Raw genomic sequence first — 23,043 nt, 5'->3', positions numbered from 1 at the left:
TTTATGCATTACAAACTGTTTAGAGGATTTAGTGTAATGAACTAATTTTAATTAATGGCTTAACAATTTATAGTTAACCTTTTTGTGAAGACAAATTGTCTGCAATATGTTTAAAAGTGTATTTAATGTAAAAATAATTTTTCATAAAAATATTCAGTGCAATGAAGCAGGTTCTGTTTAAAAACTGTTAAAACTAATTAAAGTCATTCTGAAACTTTTTGTAGGTATGATTTAGCTCATCTTCTCTTCAGGATGAAAAAGTACAAAGAAGCAGAAAGTGTAATTAATACTGCTATGGAAACTGAGCGTCAAGGTAAATTAAATTTGTAATGGTTCTTTTCATAAAGTATAATAAACCCAGCACCTTTATAGAAAATAATTATAATTTTCATCAATGTACATTTAATATTATAATAATAACATGAAATTGTATATATTATTACAAAGTAAATTTCAAGCCAAGTTTTATTGAATTCTTCAGTGACCTGAGCAATCAACGAAGGTCTGCCATGAAGTTACATTTTGTGAAAATGAAAGACATATGACTTATGATGCATCATAGAAAATAGAATAGCTACAAATTTATAAAGGAATATTAAGAGAAAGAATTAAGTGCAATTTTCTTGATTAAAAGTTTTTTAAAAGTAGAGATGAGAAAATAAAAACATTATAAAATTGTATTCAATTTTTAAACTGCAGGAAGTGATCTCACCTGGCTACAGTGGGAAGCAAAATTTCTTTCTTTGTTATCACAAGTTTATACAAAAACACAATATGAAGAAAAAGCTATCTCTACTTTACAACGTGCATGGGATGTACAAACCAGGCAAGTTTCAAAATAGTATTTAAAAGTTCCTGTCTTTATTGTCTATCTTTATAAAAAAATTAATATCTTTTATTTTTCATTTACAAATTAGTTGCATGTCTGATTATTACTCTGAAGGACATGTCCTAATTCTTGTAATAGTATTATCATACCTGCCAATCATTCTGAATTTTCTCTGCATCTTCATAATGCGAGCTTGCTGATGTCTGAAGAGAGCTATCAATAATACAGGATGGTGCATGAAATGTTGTCACATTTAAATGTTTCTTAAGTCATCAATTATTACATCAATTATTCATCAATTATTACAAATGTTATGAATTATCATGCTCAATATGCTCATGACAAAAACTAGTTCTTGGAGGTGTATGCCATACACCTCCACATCTTCAAATTTGTGGCAGTAGGTGTCCTGCAGAGCAATTTCTCTTTTGAGAAACATAATAAAATGTCACATAGGTTAAAATCCAGACTAAGAGGTGGTCAAAAATATTCACAGTTGTGACATTTGGGATAATGGCATGACAATATGTGAGCGAGTGCCAGAAACAGTGTGCAAAAAATTCAACACAACATTAGCTGTATGTGGCATAGTGTAGTGCAGTACTGCCTTGTATAAATGGTATTAAACCATTTTGAAGCATATTATTATTTGTAATATTTGTAATAATTGATGAATAATTGATGTAATAATTGATGACTTAGGAAACATTTAAATGTGACAACATTTCATGCATGTGAGTATATCTATGAGTTAACAGTTTCATTGGGGAAGAGTCCAGTTAAACAATGATTTTGACAAGGCTATGCACACAGTCATTTTTCCAAAATATTCAAATCCACGAACTGCTTTTCTTCCTGTCTTTCCTGGACTATGCTGCACTGCAACTCAGAGGGCCACAACATTTTCTGAAGAATGAATACCAGCTGCACTAGGTCTTTTTTGTTCCTTTAGACAGGCATACTCTGCTGAGATAAACAAAGTATCGTACTTCTTACTTGAGCCCAAAGAGTTCAGGAAAAAAGCACAACTTTAGCCTTCTGCTCAATTGTGAGATGCAACTTCCTTGCCATCTTGTTTACTCACACGATCATGTAAAGTACTGTGGCTTATTGCTGCTCTTTAAAAAATTTTCTAGGAACTGTTACAGACTGCCACTAACTTTATATGAAATTCAAGTAATAGTTCAATTTTAATTGATGATATGAATATGTCAACCCATGCACTACCCTATTTGATAGAAAAAGCTGCCATAAAAAGGAAATAGACCAACTTTTTTTGTAAAAATTTTTTTATTAACCTTTTCCACACATATATATTATTACTATTTTTTTTTTTTTTTTGTTTATAGGCACTGGGGTCTGTTCCACTTATTTTTAGGTTTAATCTATTTGCCATCTGTAACTTTTTGTTGTATTTGACTGAAATTTTTTTGAATTTAATGTTGCAATCAGGTGATGCTAGTAATCACAAATGAAGACAAAGTGAAACATATCAATTTCAGTGTGGAAATGCAGGCAAGGCATGTTGATAAAAATGGGGCCTGTCAAGCATAGGCTGTTTTCAGTGATCATTCCACATGTCATGTTAGTGGCTATGTCAGCATGCACAATATTTGTGTTTGAAGCACAGAAAAACCAATGAGTGCTTGCTTGAACGTGTTTGTAACAGCTTGAAAGGCAGTTCGGAGAAAGTTTACGGGCCTTTCTTTTTTCACGGAAAAAGAAATCACAGGTTGTTTATCTCAATATGCTTGAAATTTTTCATTTGTGATTGTTTGCACCACCCAATAACAGTAAGACTGTAGTACATTTTGTAGTACTAAGTTCCTGTAGTACCTTCCAAATGGTTGGCTGTGGCAGACCCAGTTCATGACTTGCACATGTTGTTGATTTTCTTGGGCTTCTGGGTAATGTACATCTCACTTCCTCCACTGTTTCATTGCTCATACTTGGTCTGCCTGTTTTCTGTTGCTGCTCATATACAGAATTTCTGCCGGGAGGATTCTTTGTGAAACAAGTGTGAAATTGTCTGTGAATTTTTGTTACCTTGTTTCCTCAAACCAAAAGATGCAGTGCACTTTTTTTAGGCATTGGTGAAATCCACTATTTGCTTGATGCTTCTGCAATGCCTCTGGTGGTGGCAGATGGAACTGCTAATTGTTTCGAAAAAAAATTCACTATTTTGGCTGTCTTTCCGTACTGCTATATAGCCATTCATTTTATCTGTAATACTATTATCAGCATACGAAGTTGTTAAACTACTTTATAAATAGCCTTGTATATCTTATTGCTTTATTTACATGAGGTACATTGATGCAAATACAAATCTGGATGTAAGCTATAAACAGAAATCATTGACTATAATTATAATAATAGTTATTATGTTAATATTCTTGCATATCTTAACAGTTAAAATTGGAACGAACTGATACCTAACCCTTATGGAACTGGTGAGCTAATTTTTAAAGTAAACTAATTTTTAAAGGCGCCTCTGTAGCCAGGTGGGAAGAAGTAGCAGTGAGTAGCACACGCTTCTTGATTAGACCGGGGTTCGAGCCCGTCACCACCAAATACGGAGGATGTGGAAAGGTCAGGAATGACCACTGCATATTCACGGAGCAATATGGCCTTAGTTGCTAATGCTCCTAAAAAAAAAAAAAAAAAAACTAATTTTTAAAATTTAATACTAATACTAATTTTTAAAGTTCTAATACCACTACTAATTTTTCAAAAATCCTGAAAGATTTGTTCGTAATATATGAAAAAATTTAAAAAAATACCAAAACCACATGTGTAACCCATTATTGATTACTGAAATTAACACAGCTGATTTTACAAAGAACATTTTAAATATCATCTTAAACAAAAAAGTTAAAATTTGGTGTAATATATAATTAATTAATGTGACTCCTTTATTATTAGAGTAATGAGAAGGATTCCATCGGAGCAGCCTGATTCCTTACCAGAACAGCGGCAACTTGCTCTGAAGTAAGTAAAAGATATACACCAAATGTTATTCTAATACAGAAATTTGTATTTAGAAATGTGAAGACTGTATTAAATGCTATTGGTTTTTCATGTGTAAAGATGGCTTCCATCTTTACACATGAAAAACATGTGTAAAGATGGCTTCCATCTTTACACATGATTGCCATCTGTTTAGGAAAAGTTCTAGAAAAGTCCATTCATACAAGGAATTTTTTCTGTGATTTTTCTGAAGTAGGCTGAATTAGTCCATCTCAAATGGAGGATGCAAGCCTTTTTCATCTGGAAGCTCAAATTTTTCTGCTTGGAGATAAGCAGGTTTACTTAAATACTCAACACTAAATTATAATACAGTATATCTTCATTAAAGGAATATTAGATTACTTGAAATGCAGTGTATTTTGCAGTTGTTACTATTCTCCAAGCCAGCAGTATAGATTATTTAGAATACATCTACAGTGAAATTTTAAGTCTGAAATGGTTCTGGCAACTTATGAATAGCGCTTGTATAATTCAAAAAGACTGCTGAAACCCTACTGACAAACATTGTTATAACAAAAATTTAGTATTGTTCATTTTATATTTCTATTCATGTCTCCAACAATTTTATATTTCTTCTCTAATAAAAATTTTATATTTCTATTCGCTTCTCTAACAACTGTGTGAGAAATCACAGAGAATTAAACTGACTGTATATTCACATTGCAGGTGCACATGTAATCCAATTTGTTTGCAATGTTGGGAGGGGAGAAAAAATGCTGATTGCTAACAATACAAAATGTGTGATTTCCTGATACAGCTACCATTCATCTTCATGTCTGAATGTATGCACTCTATTTTAAGAGACTGATAATAAATGTACTTTCAGGAAAAAATAATTGGAGGATCAAAAAAAGTAGCTAACAGTTCTTAAGGAATTCACAATGAGGCATGTGAAATCTTTTTCAATTTCTTCATGTAATAACGAAAATCACCAAATTTCATTTTTGCTGCCATAATAGTCACGCAGCTCGATGTATACAAGTTGTACATTAAAACGAGTACCATGTTTATTACTCACACATACCTTCTAAAGAAAGAGTATTCATAATTTTGTATATTTTGCTGTTTAATACTTGTAATTTGTGCAAAAAACAAAAAAAAGTGACACCTCTTTTCTAGCCCTGCCAATCATTCCATAATATAGCATTCAACCATTCTGTGATTATAACTATGTATAGTAGTCATAGAATGCTTGTGTGAACTGTTGACTAGTTTGACTTACTCTAAAGCAGACAAGTAAGAGCCCAGTATGGGTAGGTACAGCTTTAAAAATATGCATTTGATTACAGTTGTAAAATTTTACCTTTGTTGGGTGAAATTGAGTCTATTTTTTTGTGTGCATAAATTAAGTCTTGATTTATAGAAGAGATTAACCATGAAACTGCTTCAGGTGCTGTTCTCTCATTTTCAGTACTAATTTGCCAAGCCAAGTTAAAAAGACAAAAAATATAAAAACTTGTATGTTCAATTTGAACTGTTCTAACATCCTGAAAATCGTTTTTTTTTTTTTTTTTTAAATACATTATTTGTTTTAGTATATAGTTTCTTTATATAGTATTTTTTATATTGGAATATTTTATAGTATGTTTTTTTATTTAGTATATATTTGATTTAGTTTGTATTAGAAAAATAATTGCACAAGGCATAATTCCTTATGGGTTTAAGTAATTAACTATATAATATCAGTGTAAATACACCATAGTTAACCCATAAACTTGAACTACGTATGTAATGTAATAGGCATCGTTTTAATTGTAATCTCATATTGTGGTTGCCTTCACAACGAGATAGCTGCAATTGCATTACTTCAAATAAATAATGCTTCTCTAGTGGAGAAGACTGCTGTTATTTATTTTCAGTGGATACCACCACCCAGACGATAGTTTCGAAGCTAGTGGGCTTTGTCATCAGTGGGCAGGCAGGTACTCTGGTAATGCAACATGCTATCACAGTTGCGAAGTTATTTCCACAATATGAGAGATGCCAAAGGGTGTTGTTTATAATGTGTTAGAAAAATAAATGCACAAAGCATAATTCCTTATGAGTTTAAGTAATTAACTATATAATATCGGTGTAAATACACCATAGTTAACCCATAAATGTGAACTACATACATCGTTTTAATTGTATCTCATATTGTGGTTGCCTTCACAACAAGATATCTGCTATTGCATTACTTCGAAACGATCGTCTGGGTGGTGGTATCTGATGAAAATAAATAACAGCAGTCTTCTCTACTAGAGAAGTGTTATTTATTTGAAGTAATGTAATAGCAGCTATCGCGTTGTGAAGGCAACCACAATATGAGATACAATTAAAACGATGCCTATTACACTACATACGTAGTTAAAATTTATGGGTTAACTATGGTGTATTTACACTGATATTGTATATTTGATTTAGTGTATAGTGTAATATTTTCCTTTCACACTGCTTTCATGGTTAATCTTTTCAGTGAATAGTGATTTATTTATGGGCACAAAAATAGGAAAAAAAATAAACATTTAATTCCAGAACTTCAATCAAACATATTTTTCTATCTAATACTCTCAGCTGTTCTGAAGTGACATCAGCTGATCACTGGTTTGTGTAGTAAGAGCAATTCATGCTTAACAAAGTTTACTGAAAGCAATAATGCAAAAAAGAAAAATGGGTTACAAATATTAAACAGCAGATAATATCCAAAAATAGGGATGCCCCCTTCCTCTCTCTCCCTCTCTGTATATCGAAAGTATGCACAATTATACTCAATGACCAAAACAGCACTTCACTTCTTTGTATGCATAGCTTGTGTGCATCAAACTGTATAATGGTGGCTAAAGCAAAATTCAGCAATCATGTTATGACTTGCTAGAAATTTACTGAATTTCTTCATAGCATAGTAGCTGTCTTTCTCACGTTGACTAAACTAGTCTGTTAACTGAATATTTGTGACTGTCTATTTTAAACGAGAATTATGAAAGTCCTGCACAGCATTAATAAGAGTGCCTAAAAATTTCTCTTGATTAATTAATATCAATATGTTCTGAATTTGTACATATACTTTGAACCCATTTAAATCAAAACGGATGTATTTTGGTCCCTTCAATTTCAAATTAATGAGGTTTTACTGTATTATATGATGTGATGTTATTTGGTAGTTCACAAATTATTAGCAGGAATGGGCAAATTAATTTTTTTTTTTTTTTTTTTTTTTGCTATTTCTGTATAACAGAAATTGCTGCTTCACAAATTATTTTCCAGAATGGGAAAATTAATTGCTTTTTTTTTCTTATCTATCTTTATAGCAAAATAGCAGCATACATATTTTCTTAAATTTACAGTAGTAAATACATGATGGAGAAAAGTGTAAATTTTAAGCACTTCAATTTGTGTAGAGTTGATTTCATAATTTCATGCATGTTAACAGAGGCATCTTAGTGTGCAAAGTTGGTGATCTAATAATGACAGCAGTTCACAGTATATCAGCTGATTTAGCAAAACTGTGTACTTAAAAATCAGGAATTTTCTATGGTTGAGTGGATTTGAAACCTGAAATCCATTTGAAAAGGGCTAGGTTTGAATCCTGTCAGTAATGCGAGAAACTTACTGAGACTTTTCAGGCAGGGCTGAATCAGATAAGCAGACAGTGTAGTGCTTATGTGGGCATTTTCTTTCCTACATATAACTCAACACCTCTGCTCGACCATTCTCTTGTCTATATATGTAGGTATTGTGTTTTTTCTCATTGACAGAATATTTTATTCCCACTTTTCACTTGTTTGAAAAGGTCTGGGTCCAAATTATGTTGATGATGTAACATCATCAATATAATTTGGCTTTATTGAGGCTTTTCAGTCTAATATCTGATTGTAAGATTTTTCCTGTTGTTTTACCCCTACAATTTAGTTGCATTTGCATATGTAAAGGACCTGTTGTTTTCACCATGTATGTCTGTTCATCTGCAATCTGCATATAACAACTCAACTCCCAGTGGACAAATTTTCATATTTTATATTTCATAAAAATTTGTGTCTTTTAGAAAGATTTGTCAAGCCATTCAAAATTTCATTAAAATTGGATGAATGGAAATGCAGCAAATAATTATTTTTTTATACATATCACATAGAAAACATTTATATTTTATATTGTAACCCATGTGAAGTACTGGGTATTGTTTATTTGCTGTGCACTAATTGGAAGAATGAACAAGCAGGCAATATGGAGGATGCGCAGAAAAGATCTCAATTCAGGCATTGCACATGTGAAATGTTCCTTTATGAAGGGTTGTTGTTTATTATATTAATCACAGAAGAAACATGAAATATGTATTATATTTCAATTTTTATTAAAATCCTGGATGAAATAAAGAGCATTGCAATGATGTTGGCTGCATATTAAATCATAGGAGAACCCTGAAATATGTGTTATATTTCATTTTTTATTAAAAATCTAGGTAGAAACAAGTATTACAAAAAGTTGAGTGAATATTACATTGTGTGAAGTATAGTGCAGTAAAAACATTTACTTTTGTATATTATTTAGTTAATTAATTGGTAAGAAGATAATCAAAGGACAGACATACAGTACTGCACTCTTATCACAAGTGTACGAGTGCAATAATGCACTTGTGTTTGAGTGGGCTGTGGTTCAAGCTCATGTGACCACTAAATATTGTTAATGATTGTATTCATTGTCAAAATAATTAATGACTCACTCTGGCCTTGTAATAATTCTAGAGTATAAATAGGAACATATTTTTTTTTTTTTTTTTGTTTTTTTGTCCTCGCCTTTTCCCATTATTATATGGGGTCAGCGTTTTTTTTAATTTCTTTTATTGTTTTGGCATGCAAAACAATTTACAGCCGGATGCCCTTCCTGATGCCAACCCTCACCCTTTATCCGGGTTGGGGATATACGGTATTCATTCCCTGACCTTCCACATCCTCCATATTTGGTGGTCACAGGCTCGAACCCCGATCTAATCAAGAAGTGTGGGCTGTGCACTACTGCTCCTGCCCACCTGGCTATGGAGGTGCCCGTATGAATAAGAACATTATTATTTATTATAATTAGCTATTTACTCTTCAATTCTGTTAATCACAGAAAAAGAAAAAAATTCAATTAATTTCAGAAATAAAAATCAAATATGCTCAAAATGCAATGCACTGTGCACATTACCTAAAATTATAATCTGTATTTTGTTTTCCTAATCTTAGTGAGAAGTTTGATTTTATTAATGTCCTTGCAGTAATGACTCGTGTATGTCAATTAATAGATAAGCTTATGTTTATTTTATGTAAATTTTAGTATATGCCGACAGCTTGCAGAACAAGCAACTTCAAGAAAAGATTATGCACCTGCAATACAGTTTTACAAAGAAGCTTTAAGTTTCGATGAAAATAACTCAGAGGTAGACTGAATTTTAATGTTTTTTAATTATTATGAAATTAATTTCAAAATTACATAAACATATACTATGAAAAATCAAAGTACTTATATATAGTAGAAAAGAAAAGACATCTTTTCTACTACAAAACACATTTTTATGTTTATTTATAGCATATTTCTTATATCATGAAGCTATAAATTATCCTAGGGCTGCACAATAAATAAACAATCTCCAAACCTAGACATCTGTTTGAGAGATTTTTGTTCTTCCTCATGTAAGGATGTGTAAGCATGATTCATGCTGCCTCTGACAACTCAGTGATTAAACTCAGCATGAAACATGTAAAAAGATGTATAAGTACACACATATAAACTTATACATTGCAGGAAATGTTGATCTGCAGGGTAGGTTTGTGGTATCATCTTCATAGACATGTGCAGAAAAGACTTTTTTTGGTTAGGGCTGCTAAATGGATCTCTACTGAAAATTTATCTTATGATTTCTAGCAGTGGAGATAAACTGTTTTGAAGATACAGATATCTCTCACTAATTGCAATCCATACTTATAGTTTTTTAAGCTTTTTTTTTATTTTCCTTTTAGTCCCCAATTTCTCCTTTCACAAAGTGGGTTTTGCTTATTTGTGATGCACACACACACACAGTGGATTTAATAAATTATTTGATAAAATAAGTTCTGCTGATTTCCTTGTTGTGTCAGCTTAACATAAAACTGCACTAACAAATTGAAATCATACTGTTACAGTTCATTGGCAGCACAGAGTTATCCATTGTTTTGTGTCTCTGATCACTGGCCAGAGTAACTTCCTCAACATATTAGACCTTCCTCAGGAGAAAATTCCACCTGAGACAACTAGAACCACTTCATTTCTCCAGTCTAAACTTTCAAGAATTAGTATATTTGATTCTTCACTTGTCAATATTTCCATCAAGCTAGTCCTGTGAACTTGACCTTGATTGTCTGGCTTTATGACAACATGTTTAGGAAAAAACAAAAATTTGAACTCACTCAGATTAAATTTTTAACTTTAACAGACACATTTTCTTTGGTTTCAACATTATATTCTATATTTTATTTTATGATAGCCTCATATATCTGTTTTATGTTATTGCTGATTCTTATACCATTGAAATATCTACCTTGTGTACCAGAGTATTGCCCTTTCTCATTTGTATGGTAATAACTGATTATAACAAACAAACACACACATACACACACAATTTTATAACACATAATGTAATAATTAATAATTTATTACATTAATAATTTAATAATTTCAACTTTATTTTACAGTAATAATTTCAACTTTATTTTACTTACATATTGACTTTAATTTACTTTATTTTACTTACATATTGACTTTAAAATCAATAATAAATAAATAAAATGACAATACAGACTACAAAGTAAATGTATTTGTGCAGATATTTACTGGAATGTATTTGTGCATTCCAGTAGAGATCCATTTATTGCCTTGAAAGTATATTTTGTTTAAGAGAAATACAGTATTGTATAAAATTTTAATTAGTTAAGAAAAGGAGGAATTACCTCTATGTTCAACAATGGATAGTATCAGTGCTGATACTATCCATTGTTGAATCAACTATACAAATAGTTTATGTGTATTCCATACCCTCATAGACAAAATCAATGATCCAATGCACCATGGAATTGGAGGCCCACGAAATCCAAGCCTGACCCCAAAATACACTGATTCACCAACTCTAACGTTTGAGTGAGAGAATACAATATGTCTGTATTTTAAAAACAATTTAAATGCTTTGAAACCAAATGAATAATGAATCCATACTTTTAACACTTTGAAAACAAATATTAAAATATAAAAACATTGAGAAGACTCTGAAACATTAAGAAACTAAAGGATCTAAAGGGAAGTAACAAAATTCTTTAGTTTCTTAATGTTTTTTCATGATTTCAAAGCATTTAAATTGTTTTAAAATATGGACGTATTTTATTCTCTCACTCAAAGATTAAGGTTGCTGATTCGATGTATTTTGGAGTTGGGCTTGGGGTCAGTGGGCCTCCGATTCCGTGGTTCATTGGATCATTGATTTTGTTTACAAGGATGGGGAATACGCATAAACTATTTGTATAGTTGATTCAACAATAGAGAGTATCAGCACTGAAGTGTTCTACAAGACATCATAGAGATAATTCCTCCTTTTCTTAACTAATTGATATATAACATAGAACGTATTGAATGTATTGCCTTTGCAGCTCTGTTATCTATTAATAAAATTTTAATATACTACACATTCAGAAGTGCAGTATAATAGATATAACTTACCATTAATTTTTACATATTATTATGTTAATTTTTTTTTTAATGTTCAATCTTTTTTCGTGCTCATTGCAATGTAGATTCAATTTTTGTGAAGGCTGATGTGCAATTTCAAATCATCCTGAAGTTGAACAACGTTATGGATGCTAATGCACTTCTTTTTTTTTTTTTTTTTTCAAACAAGTGAAAAATGATTTCTTTCTAGAGAGAGAAATTTGAAATCATTGAATTGTTCCCTTTATAGGGAGCACAGAATTTGAGCCTTATCATTTGGAAATGTGGAAAACATAAAAATGTGATGCTAATTTTTTCCCCTTAAGCAAATGCCTGTTTCCATTTCTTTATTCCTTCCTTAACTGTATTTTCAATATGTGGTGCAATGTTGTACATGCACAAATAATGAAACCAAACTAGTATCCATTTGTTTCTGCATTAGACAGGGGTTCGAGCCCGTGACCACCAAATACGGAGGATGCAGAAAGATGCAGAATGACCACTGCACATCCCTGGAGCAATATGGCCTTAGTTGCTAATGCTCCTAAAAACCAAATAACAAATAACAATTTGTTTCTTAAATTGTTAAATTGTTTTATTTGTTTATTGTTAATAATTGACTTTTGACAATAATTTGTGCTGAATTTTTCATCAGAACTATTTTCAAATTTTTTTGCCGCTTCATTCAACCATTAGTGTATTCAGTTTTATATTTAAATTTATGTTTATTTGCTGCGGTAAGAAGTATTTACATATTCATTGTGGCTATATACATGTTTAATTAAAGACAGTCAGATTTTTGGCCCCAGTTCACAATGGACTTGTGCATCCTTTTTAGTGGCAGCATACAGGCACAAACCCACAGCCTCCTTACTTGGGAGCACACATGCTAACCACTGGACCACAGCTCAGTGCCAAAAGCATTATTAATTAATCATTGGGTAAAAAATATTAGTGCAAGTAGTTTTGCTGTAGGCTGCAGTTATGACAATGGAAGAAAAGATAATCGTGTCATTCTATTAAATACTAGAAATAACACTCTGTTGTGTTTGCCATTATATTAAATGAATAAACTATTCATTATACCAAAAGGCTGAGGATAAAATTTGGTTAAATGCCCATTCTGTTGTGGTTTTTATCATTAAAATTACATGTTTAACCTGCTGGTGCTCCTGATTATGACAAGGATGGTCCCACCTGGTCAATTAGAAACAAATTTTCTTTATTCCTGAATTTTTTTTTTTTTTTTTAATTATAATTGTATACCAATACTGGTCTTTTACTTGTGAATTGCAAATACTTTTTAAATAAATTTTTTTCTTTTTATTTTTTAATGAAAAAGTTAAATATAAAAATGTGATTTTATATTTACAATTTCACATGTTTTTTACCCATGATATTTACAATAAAGCAAAGCTTTAATTAATTCTTCTAAAAATAAAAAAAAAATTTTAAGCATAAAATATAAATCTATTAATTAGTCAATATCCATTTATTGCATCAGGTTCAATACAAAATACTTTAGCCATCAGACTACTGCAAAAATTACAAAACAAGAGAAAGTTATAAAAACATACCTTTAAACATGAGACTTCCATTAGTCACTTCCGTTTTCAAGTTTATAAAATCATTAAGTGAAAATTCAAAATTACACATATGGAGATTAATGTTTTGTCAACCAAAAAAAAAAATAAAATAAATAAAATAAATAATAATACTTGAGACCTGAAATTGGTTTCTACAATAACTGTAACGTAAAATGAATGGGATATAACTTACCATGTCATTAGCATGAACTGTCTGATGAGAATGGCAATAGTGTACGCCAAGCAGAAGACAGAAATAGTAACAGTGCTCGCATCTCTTCCATCAGAAGTGCTAATCCTGTGCTGGCATTTAATGCAAAATATATATTTCACTTGTGGGCGTGTTAGACATGGCATCACCACTGTCAGTTTAAGTAAATACTACATTTAAAAAAATTAAGTACATTCCAACTAGCTGATAATAGTTTAAGTATTTGCTGATCACAGTTTTGCTGATTGTAGAGGTTCCTGATCCCAGACCACAATGATGATAGGGGATATCTGTATATTTTAGAAATAAATTGACATTTAACTTTCCTCTCTAATGATATAGGGAATTTTTTGGATAATACACTGCTCAAAAACATATAGTAGTAGTAGAGTGTTAAACTAGGTTCCTTATGGTTAGATTACTGTGGGCTTTACAGGATTTCTTTGTAAAGTCTGCGGAAATGCTTATGATAATACAGGGTGATGGCAAATGATATTCTTAATTTTTAAAATTTAATTATGAAAAATCTCACAAAGATAAGTAAAGTAAAGAAAAGCAAGTCTCAAATATTGTGTGTGTGTGTGTGTGTGTGTGTGTGTGTGTGTGTGTGTGTGTGTGTGTGTGTGTGTGTGTGTGTGTGTGTGTGTTCCCTCAATCTGTTAGGAGCTATTTTCTTTCATAGGTGACTCTGATCGTTCAGTTTTTAAAATGGAGTCTCAACCTGAGAAAGTGTTTTTTATGCTAGTGTGTGGGAAAAAAAATCTGTGATTGCTGCTAAATAAAAGTTTCACAGAATTTAACAAAGATCTGCTGAGTAGGCATTTCATTTGTGAATGGTATTGAAAATTTACCGACACCCAGTGCATCTGCAAAGGAGATGACTAGGACAAGAAGATGACTAGGAGAAACAGTTGAGACTCCATCTTGAAAACTGAACAACCAGCATAACCCATAGAAGAATATGATGAATGTCAGTAAGCTAAAAAAAAAAAAAAAAATTACTTTTTCTTAATTAATTCGACTTACTCTTTTTTTTTTTTTTTTTTTTTTTCTACAATAAAATTTTGCAATGAAATAAGTAAAGATAATTTGAAGGTCTTCTGAGAAATTTCAGGAATACTAATTTTCAAAGGGAATATGCAAAATAAATTTTTATATCCCTTAGTATATTTTGTATCATTTGTCTATGCAAGAAAAGAAACATGAACAGTATTTGCTGATGTTAATTTAATCTCTCACTTAATCATTATATACAAGAAAAATTCAAAATATACATTTTTCAATGAATTTCATTAATTAAACCACTAAATAGAATTACACTGACATCTAAACTTTTGGAGTAAATGGTGACAAAAGTTAAGAAATATAAATGCCAAGCTACTCATTTCTTTACTTTGTATATGAAGAAAACTTTATGTAAATAGAATAAATATTTAGAATTCTGCATTTTTCAGATACTTCTAGCCTTAGCTAAATTAGAAATGGCAGCAAATAATTTAGAATCAGCTCGTCATTATTGCACCACTGTGCTTAAAGGAGATAAAGAAAATGATGCAGCTACTCTGGTATGTACAATATGTCAATTTATATTCTTTTTAATATAAAATTTATCATTGAAATTACACTAGGTTCAAATTTATTGCCAGTATACTTACAAAATATGAGAATACTGGCAATATGAACAATGTGCATTTGTCTCTTTACCACAGAGTTACCAGAATTCCCCATGCTGTTAGTGTTGCACCTCTCAGTGTCCTTCAGTAGTGTGAACAAGTTTTTATTCTGAGAAGACATCTACACTGTATGAAAATAAAAGTGATATATATCTTGGCCGAGAAATTACGAAAACTGTTTTATGAGATTAGCATTAGCATTAGTAGAGGCATATGATGCAAGAAAGCAAGCTTATGCAGCATCAGCCAAAAAAAAAAAAAAACGCTCCCATTTCACCCCTCCATTTGTTCCAAATACCTGTCCAGTTCAGTCTTAAATTTATTTAGGCTATCAACGTCCACAACAAAAGATGAAAGTCTGTTCCACCAATCAACTACCTGCTGGCAAAAGGCAAATTTCTGCACATCTATTCTACAACTGTCTTTCCTCAATTTGAATTTATGCCTCCCCCCTCAGGTTCTTAATCTGAGCAAGAGGAAGAATCCCATGAGCATTCAAGGCCTTATACACCTCAATCAGATCACCTTGCAGATGCCTACTCTCCAGGCACTGCAATTTGCAGAACTTAAGCCTTTCTTCATAAGAGCAACCCTTTGCTCCATTCACTAATCTTGTTGCCCTTTTCTGTACTCGTTCCAGCAGCTCTACATTCTTCCTAAAATGAGACCTCCAGACCTGTACACAGTACTCTAGGTGTGACCTGACCATTGCCTTGTATAACGGGATAATCACCTCCATGTCCCTGCTAGCAAAATTAATATATATCATTGACAAGATTCCATGACCTGCCCTGGCAGCCCGTCTGCACTGCTTTTGAACTTCTTATTTGACTGCACAATTACCCCCCGGCGCCTCCGTAGCCAGGTGGGAAGGAGCAGCAGTGCGTAGTACATGCTTCTTGATTAGACCGGGGTTCGAACCCGTCACCACCAAATACGGAGGATGCGGAAAGGTAGGGAATGACCACCGCATATCCTGGAGCAATATGGCCTTAGTTGCTAATGCTCCTAAAAACCAAATAACAAACAAACAAACAATTACCCCCAGGTCTTTTTCACTTTCCACTTCCTTGAGAGTAGTACCACAGAGTTGGTACATTTCTCTTGGGTTATTGCTACCCCTATGCAGTAATTGTGCATTTGTCAATGTTAAACTTCAATTGACACTTCTGAGCCCATTTCCCAACTTATTTGCCCAACTTATCTAGATCCAATTGGAGTAGCATACTGTCTTGATTTATCATATAAATATGATTTATATTTATCGATATCATTGATAAATATACAAAAGAACAATGGGCCCAACGCCGAACCCTGGGGACTCCACTAATAACATCTGTCCATGAAGAGCAGTATCCATTGATTACCGCTCTCTGTCGTCTCCCACTCAACCATCCATTTATCCATTGTAACAACCTACCCTTAATGCCATACCTCTCCAATTTGTGCAGAAGTCTTCCATGTGCAACAGCATCAAAAGCTTTCCTGAAATCAAAGTATATGATATCAAAATTATTTTTGGCATTCAGTTCCTCTGTGACCACATCATAGTATCCAATCAAATTGGTCAACACCTCCCTTTAACAAACCCATGCTGTGTCTTAACTATTACTGCAGTCTTCTCTAGATGATCTTGCAATGCTTCTTTAACCAGTGACTCCATTATTTTCCCAGGAACAAGAGTTAAACAAACAGGTCTATATTTATTTGTTTCACCTTTTGTGAACCCCTTTGTGAATTGGTGATACATTTGCACACTTCCAGTCCAAGGGGACCTCTCCTAAGTCCAGTGAAGCTCTCATAATTATGGCCAAGGGCCTGCTTACTTCCTTTGCTGCCTCCTTTAATATAACTGAATAGATCCCGTCCACCCTAGGTGCCTTCATTATGTTTAACTTCAACAATTTCTCCTCCACTTTGCTCTCAGTTATTACAAAATCACTTAGCTCCCTGTTAGAGTTTGATAAATGTCTGGCATTCCCCTCATTGAATAACTCCTCATGCATGAATGTAGATGCAAAATACTCATTGTTTATCAGCTACCTCAGCATGATCATCAATAGTCAACCCATCTATGTTAAGTGGTCCAAACTGAGCCATCCCTTTCCTTCTAGAGTTTACATAAGTAAAGAACTCTTTGCTGTTTTTCTTTGCATCCTTTGCCAAAGATTTCTTGTAATCTGCCTTCGCCTGCCTAACCTCCTTTGTGACCTGATTACAGACAGCTTATATCTGCCATAGGCTTCTGTGTCACCTGATACTTTATATGCATCCCATACATTTTTCTTCTCTGCCACAAGACTCATTAATTCATCTGATATCCATTTAGGACTAAACCTTGAACAGTATTTCTTAGTTGGAATGAAAAGGCTCGTAGACTCCAAAATTAAGTCCCTGAAGGCTTCTCATTTAGAATTCAATGTTGGTAACATCATCAGTTGTTCCCACTGTACAGAATTTAAAAACTGCCTGAGACCCATGTAGTCACCTTTACAAAAGCAAAAACCCTTCCCTTTAGCCTTGATGGTAGTTACATCTTTAAGTAATTTCCACATCAATACACTGTGATCACTGTCACCCAGTGGTTCCTTTATCTGCAAATTCTTAATGCATGAATAATCACTGCTGATAATCAGATCAAGAGTATTACTCCCTCTGGTAGCCTCCTGAACATGTTGCTGTAGAAAACAGTCGTCCAACAATTCCACAAACGTCTTGCTAGTATGTGAGTGACCAACCCACAAGTTCCAGTCAATATCTGGAAAGTTAAAATCCTCCATTATAAGACATTCTGATTTACTGGCCCACTCTGTTTCTCTGCACAATTTCTCATTATGCTCATCAGATTCATTAGGCCTATAACACACACCTACTCTCATTTTTCTTTTCCCAGTGCTTATGTCACACCAAACAGACTCAACATTGCATTGTCCACCAACATCAATTGGATGTATTTCCTTAGATTGTGTGTTTCTTAACTAATAGCATAACCCCTCCTCCCTTCCTGTCCTGTCTGTCCTTTCTGTACACATAGTACCCACCAAATTCTAATTCTGCACTGCTTATATCTGTGTGACACCACATCTTGCCTTTGATGTCTTGACTAGCACTTCAAGCTCATCAAATTTATTAAGAGTACCCTTAGCATTGGTGTACATGCAAGTATACATGCACCTGTTCCTACTCTTAGTTTACCTAACACAGCCCATGTATTTACTTGTTCCACTATGACTCCTAACAGTCCTGGGAATCTTCATTATCTTGATTTCCAGGCTGCTGCTCATTCTAATAGAAGTAGTGCAAGAATCACTTTTGCCTCTGCCTGCGGCCACTGTTAACCTTTTACTCTGTGTATCCACCCAAGCTACCAGTTTTCTGACCCACCTAACACTGCCTCGACAGCATCAGCAAATATTCTTGCACCCTTTGTATTTAAGTGTATCCCATCCCTGTAGAAGCAGTCTCTTCTGTCAACAAGCACAGACCAGGCTGAAAAAAATTTTATCCCTTGAGCCTTGCACAATCTCTCTAGGGCCGAATTGATCAACAAAGCTCTCATCATATACTTCCTCCTATTGTGTCTAAGCAGAATTGCAGACACTTTCACATTCAACCCTAACTCATAACTTTTTTTCAACATTGAACTGTACTTGTTGAGTAAATCTGCAGATCTCTTACTCTTAAGGTCATTAGTTCCAACATGTACAACAATATCACCTTTTGTGCCCTTAAAAGATGATATCTTCTCTATGGCGTCATCAACTTTTGCTCTTGGTAGACCCCGATCCTGTTCCACCTATCCTTCTTGCATAGTATATTCACTGTCTCTTTGGCGCCTCCGTAGCCAGGTGGGAAGGAGCAGCAGTGCGTAGCACATGCTTCTTGATTAGACCGGGGTTCGAGCCCGTCACCACCAAATACGGAGGATGCGGAAAGGTCAGGGAATGACCACCGCATATCCCGGAGCAATATGGCCTTAAGTTGCTAATGCTCCTAAAAACTAAATAACAACAACAAACAACATCACTGTCTCTTTGACAATAGATTCACCAACAATAACTAGTTCCTTTGGGACCAGCACATTCTGCCTTGGAGACTGCCTGTGTGTTGCCTGATGCACAGGGGTGATCTCTGCCATTGAACTGGAAAGCTGAGCGTGATGGGCCGTTCATTAATTTCTTCGAGAGCATTTTCCCTACACCTCAAGCTCTCATAGACACCCATCAGAACACGGAGTTGGCACCTAATAATGTTTTCATTAATTGATAATACTATAATAAGCTAACAGATTCTTGTTTTAAGCCTTGTGAAACAAGAAGAGAAACTCATCATTAAATTTAAATATCATAAAACTTACCAATTTTGCTGTGTGGCAAGGTACTGAGTCCTGTTGAAAAATGCGGTTTTGGACGTCTGTGTGGTGATCCCTAATAGTGTGTGTGTGTGTGTGTGTGTGTGTGTGTGTGTGTGTGTGTGTGTGTGTGTGTGTGTGTGTGTGTGTGTGTGTGTGTGTGTGTGATGGCGCACGAGCTGCTGAGGTTATAGTGCGCCTTTCCTAATAATAATGAGTTTCAGGCACTCATCCAAGGTAGCAGTGTAGGTTTCTGCATTCACTGTTCTGTTAATAAACTTAATTTGCCCCACCCCTTTGCTTATTATGCATCCCCAGGCCATCTGACCAGCGGGGAACTTTACAGTCAGTGTTATGTAGTCAGAATGGTGTGCTTCCGATTTTTGTTTTCTGACATATCGTTTCTCATCCGAGCCATGCAGGTTGAATTTCGATTTATCAGAAAAGATGACGGTGTCCGATTGCTCTTTTGTTCGTGAAACATGCGTTTTAGCCCAAGCAAGTTGCTTCTTCCTCATTTTATTGGGTCAACAAAGGCTTCTTCTTGGGCTGATAGGAATGCAGACCACATTCCAAAAGCCGTCTTTGTATAGTTTGTGCACTTGTTTCAGAGGCCATCTCAAAGTCCAGTTTTAGATCAGGAGCACTAGCATGCCAATTGCGAATGCATAGCCATTTCAAATATCGATCTTGGGAAGGCGTTAGTCACTCTCTTACGGCCTGATCCAGGTCTTCTCTTCACATCACCAGTTTACTGCTCTAATTTCAGCACCTGGGATACTGTTGACTGGTGGTAGCGTGGTTTATCAGTGATGGCACGCATAGAAAGCCCTTCTTGGGACAGAGCAACAGCTACACTTTTTTTTTCTTGGTGTCAGCTGAACATATGGAGCCAAGCTTGCGCCTCTTCAAAAATGAGTGTGTATATATCGTATTTATAGAAATGGCTGTTGCAGTACCTTGCAATTACCATCTGATGCAATAGAGGCATTATCTGATGCAATACCTTTGCTTTGCGACAATCAAAATTACTGTAATCAAACAATATCTTATACGTTTCACTAAAAATGTTACCTTTTTTTAAGGTGATGCAGTTGTTTTGTCCGCCACTGTATATGATCTTGCCTAGAAATAGGAGTATCGTTGAAGATAAGCATAGGAGCAGAAGAATCCTTTTCATGAGCTATAAGACAGAACTGAGTTTTAGGTGCCTCCGTAGCCAGGTGGGCAAGAGCAGCAGTGCATAGCACACGCTTCTTGATTAGACCGGGGTTCGAGCCTGTGACCACCAAATACGGAGGTTGCGGAAAAGTCGGGGAATGACCACCGCATATCTCCAGAGCAATATGGCCTTAGTTGCTAATGCTCCTAAAAATCAAATAACAAACAAACAACTGAGTTTTAGAAGTTTTGAATCAACTGAGTTATCTTTGCCTCATTGTAGATCAACATTTAAGGAATTTTTATTGGATATTCTAGAATTTGAAGCTGTTTGTGCAGAGAAGATTTCTCAAACTGGAAGGTGAAATGCAGTGTGTAGTCATCAGCAAAACTGTGGATAGGATTTCTGGTCAATTGAACAAGGTCATTAAAGTAAAAGAGGAAAAGAGTGAAAGTAAGAATTGAACATTGGGGAACACTTGCATTAGTGGAGAAGTTAGAAGACGTGAGCTATCTATCATTAACCACAGTTAGAGAGAAAACTGAATACCCAATTACAAAAAAACAGTTGGCAAACCAAAAGATGGAAACTTATTTAGAAGCCCTTTATGCCAAATACGATCAAAAGCCTTTAAAATATCAAGAGCAGCCACTTCAGTTTCACCAGTGAGCGTGAATTTGTCTATAGATGCGTAACAGAAGCTAGAATATCACCAGTGGATTGACACTGATGGAATCCATACTGGTGATTGTTGATCAGATGGAAGGTTTCTAGATCATTTACGAGTTGGTGGTTAATTGATTTCTCCATTACTTTACAAAGAGTAGAAGTAAGTGCAATGGAATGATAATTGGATCGGAGGGATTTGGTTCCCTTCTTAGGAACTGGCTGGACAGAAGCAAATTTCCAAGCAGAAGGAAAAACACCTTTGGAACAAGAAAGTGAAAAAAGGGGACACAGAATAGGAGTAAGTTCATGAGCACAGGTTTTGAGAACAAGTAGTGAAATACTTGGGGGATTCAAAAACTAAAAGATTACCAGTAGCCGCAGGCAGAGACAAAAGTGATTCTTGCACTGCTTCTATTATAATGAGCAGCAGCCTGGAGAGCAGGTTGCTGGGGATTTCAAGAACTGCTAGGAATCATCATGGGACTAGTAAATACATATGCTGTGTATATGTATAACTAAGAGTAAGAACAGGTGCATGTATACTTGCATGTACACCAATGCTAGAAGTATAGTAAATAAATTTGATGAATTTGAAGTGCTGATCAAGACTTTGATATTGTTGAGATATCAGAGATATGGTGTCACACAGATTTAAGTAGTGCAGAATTGGAATTTGGGGAGTACAATGTGTACAGAAAGGATAGACAGGGTAGGAAGGGAGGAGGGGTTATGCTGTTAGTTAAGAAACACACTAAATCTAAGGAAGTGCATCCAGTTGATATGGGTGGACAGTGTAATGTGCAGTCAGTTTGGTGTGACGCTGGGAATGGGAAAATGAGAATAGGTGTGTGTGTGTTATAGGCCTAATGATTCTGATGAGTACAACGAAAAGTTGTGCAGAGAAATAGTGGGCCAGTAAATCAGAATGTCTTGTAATGGGGGAATTTAACTTTCCAGATATTGACTGGAACTTGTGGGTTAGTCACTTGCACACTAGCAAGATTTTTATGGATTTATTGGAGGATTGTTTTCTGCAGCAACATGTTCAATGGGCAACCAGAGGGAGTAATACTCTAGATCTGATTATCAGCAGTGATTATTCATGCATTAAGAATTTGTGGATAAAGGAACCACTAGGTGACAGTGATCACAGTGTACTGATGTGTAATTTACTTTAAGATGTAAGTACTATCACGGGTAAAGGGAAGGGTTTTAGTTTTTGTAAAGGTGACTACAATGGTCTCAGACAGTTTTTAAATTTTATACAGTGGGATCAACTGATGATGTTACTAATGGTGGATTCTAAATGGAGGAAGCCTTCATTGACTTAAACTTGGAGGCTACTAGGCTTTTCATACCAACTTGAGGTTGTCCTTGAGGTTGTCACAGGACAACCTCATGGTCCTTGAGGTTGTCACAGACATTCTCTCAGATATGCCAGACAAGCTGTACTTGCTACCTGGGAGTCTAAAACGCTGATGGAACTGATATTCGGGTGACACTAAAGTCAAGTGGACCCAATTTCAGTGAAGTCCGGACGGTCTGTGACAGCCAAATCCTCTGCTTGCACCTTCACGATGGTGGGACTGTTAGTAATCCTGGGTATAACCTCCATGCCCAAGTACATGGTGGGTGACCACCCGGGTGTGAACCAACGTAAGCAGGGGTCGAGGTGTGGCGCCCACACCACATGGAGGAACACCGCTCCTCTATGTTATCAGGCAGTACTAGGTGGTAGATGACTCTCATCAACCGGTGAAATACTACCACTTTTCTTATTGGAGGCTTGAAGTGGTGGAACCCATGTTTAGTCTCTAGAGCTAAGTTCCGGTCAACCCTTCCCTATCTC

The 23,043-nt window shown here is 34.6% G+C and overlaps 1 protein-coding gene across 2 annotated transcripts in view; it reads left to right on the top strand.

Annotated features, from left to right (window-relative positions):
• LOC150075219 (tetratricopeptide repeat protein 21B-like) overlaps nt 1–23,043 on the top strand; it is a 272,286-nt gene that overhangs the window by 152,586 nt on the left and 96,657 nt on the right. For both annotated transcript variants that reach the window (XM_090389257.1, XM_090389256.1), the window contains exons 22-26: nt 225–313; nt 700–826; nt 3,752–3,817; nt 9,146–9,248; nt 14,794–14,904. In XM_090389257.1, coding sequence (XP_090245383.1) covers nt 225–313; nt 700–826; nt 3,752–3,817; nt 9,146–9,248; nt 14,794–14,904 — 496 coding nt within the window. The remainder of the gene's footprint in view (nt 1–224; nt 314–699; nt 827–3,751; nt 3,818–9,145; nt 9,249–14,793; nt 14,905–23,043) is intronic.

The sequence above is a fragment of the Mastigoproctus giganteus genome, chromosome 14 (assembly GCF_048544385.1).
Source record: "Mastigoproctus giganteus isolate SK-2022 chromosome 14, ASM4854438v1, whole genome shotgun sequence".
Lineage (NCBI taxonomy): Eukaryota > Metazoa > Arthropoda > Arachnida > Uropygi > Thelyphonidae > Mastigoproctus > Mastigoproctus giganteus.
The sequence above is the reverse complement of the archived record's forward strand: the minus strand, read 5'-3'. Positions and strand labels throughout refer to the sequence as shown.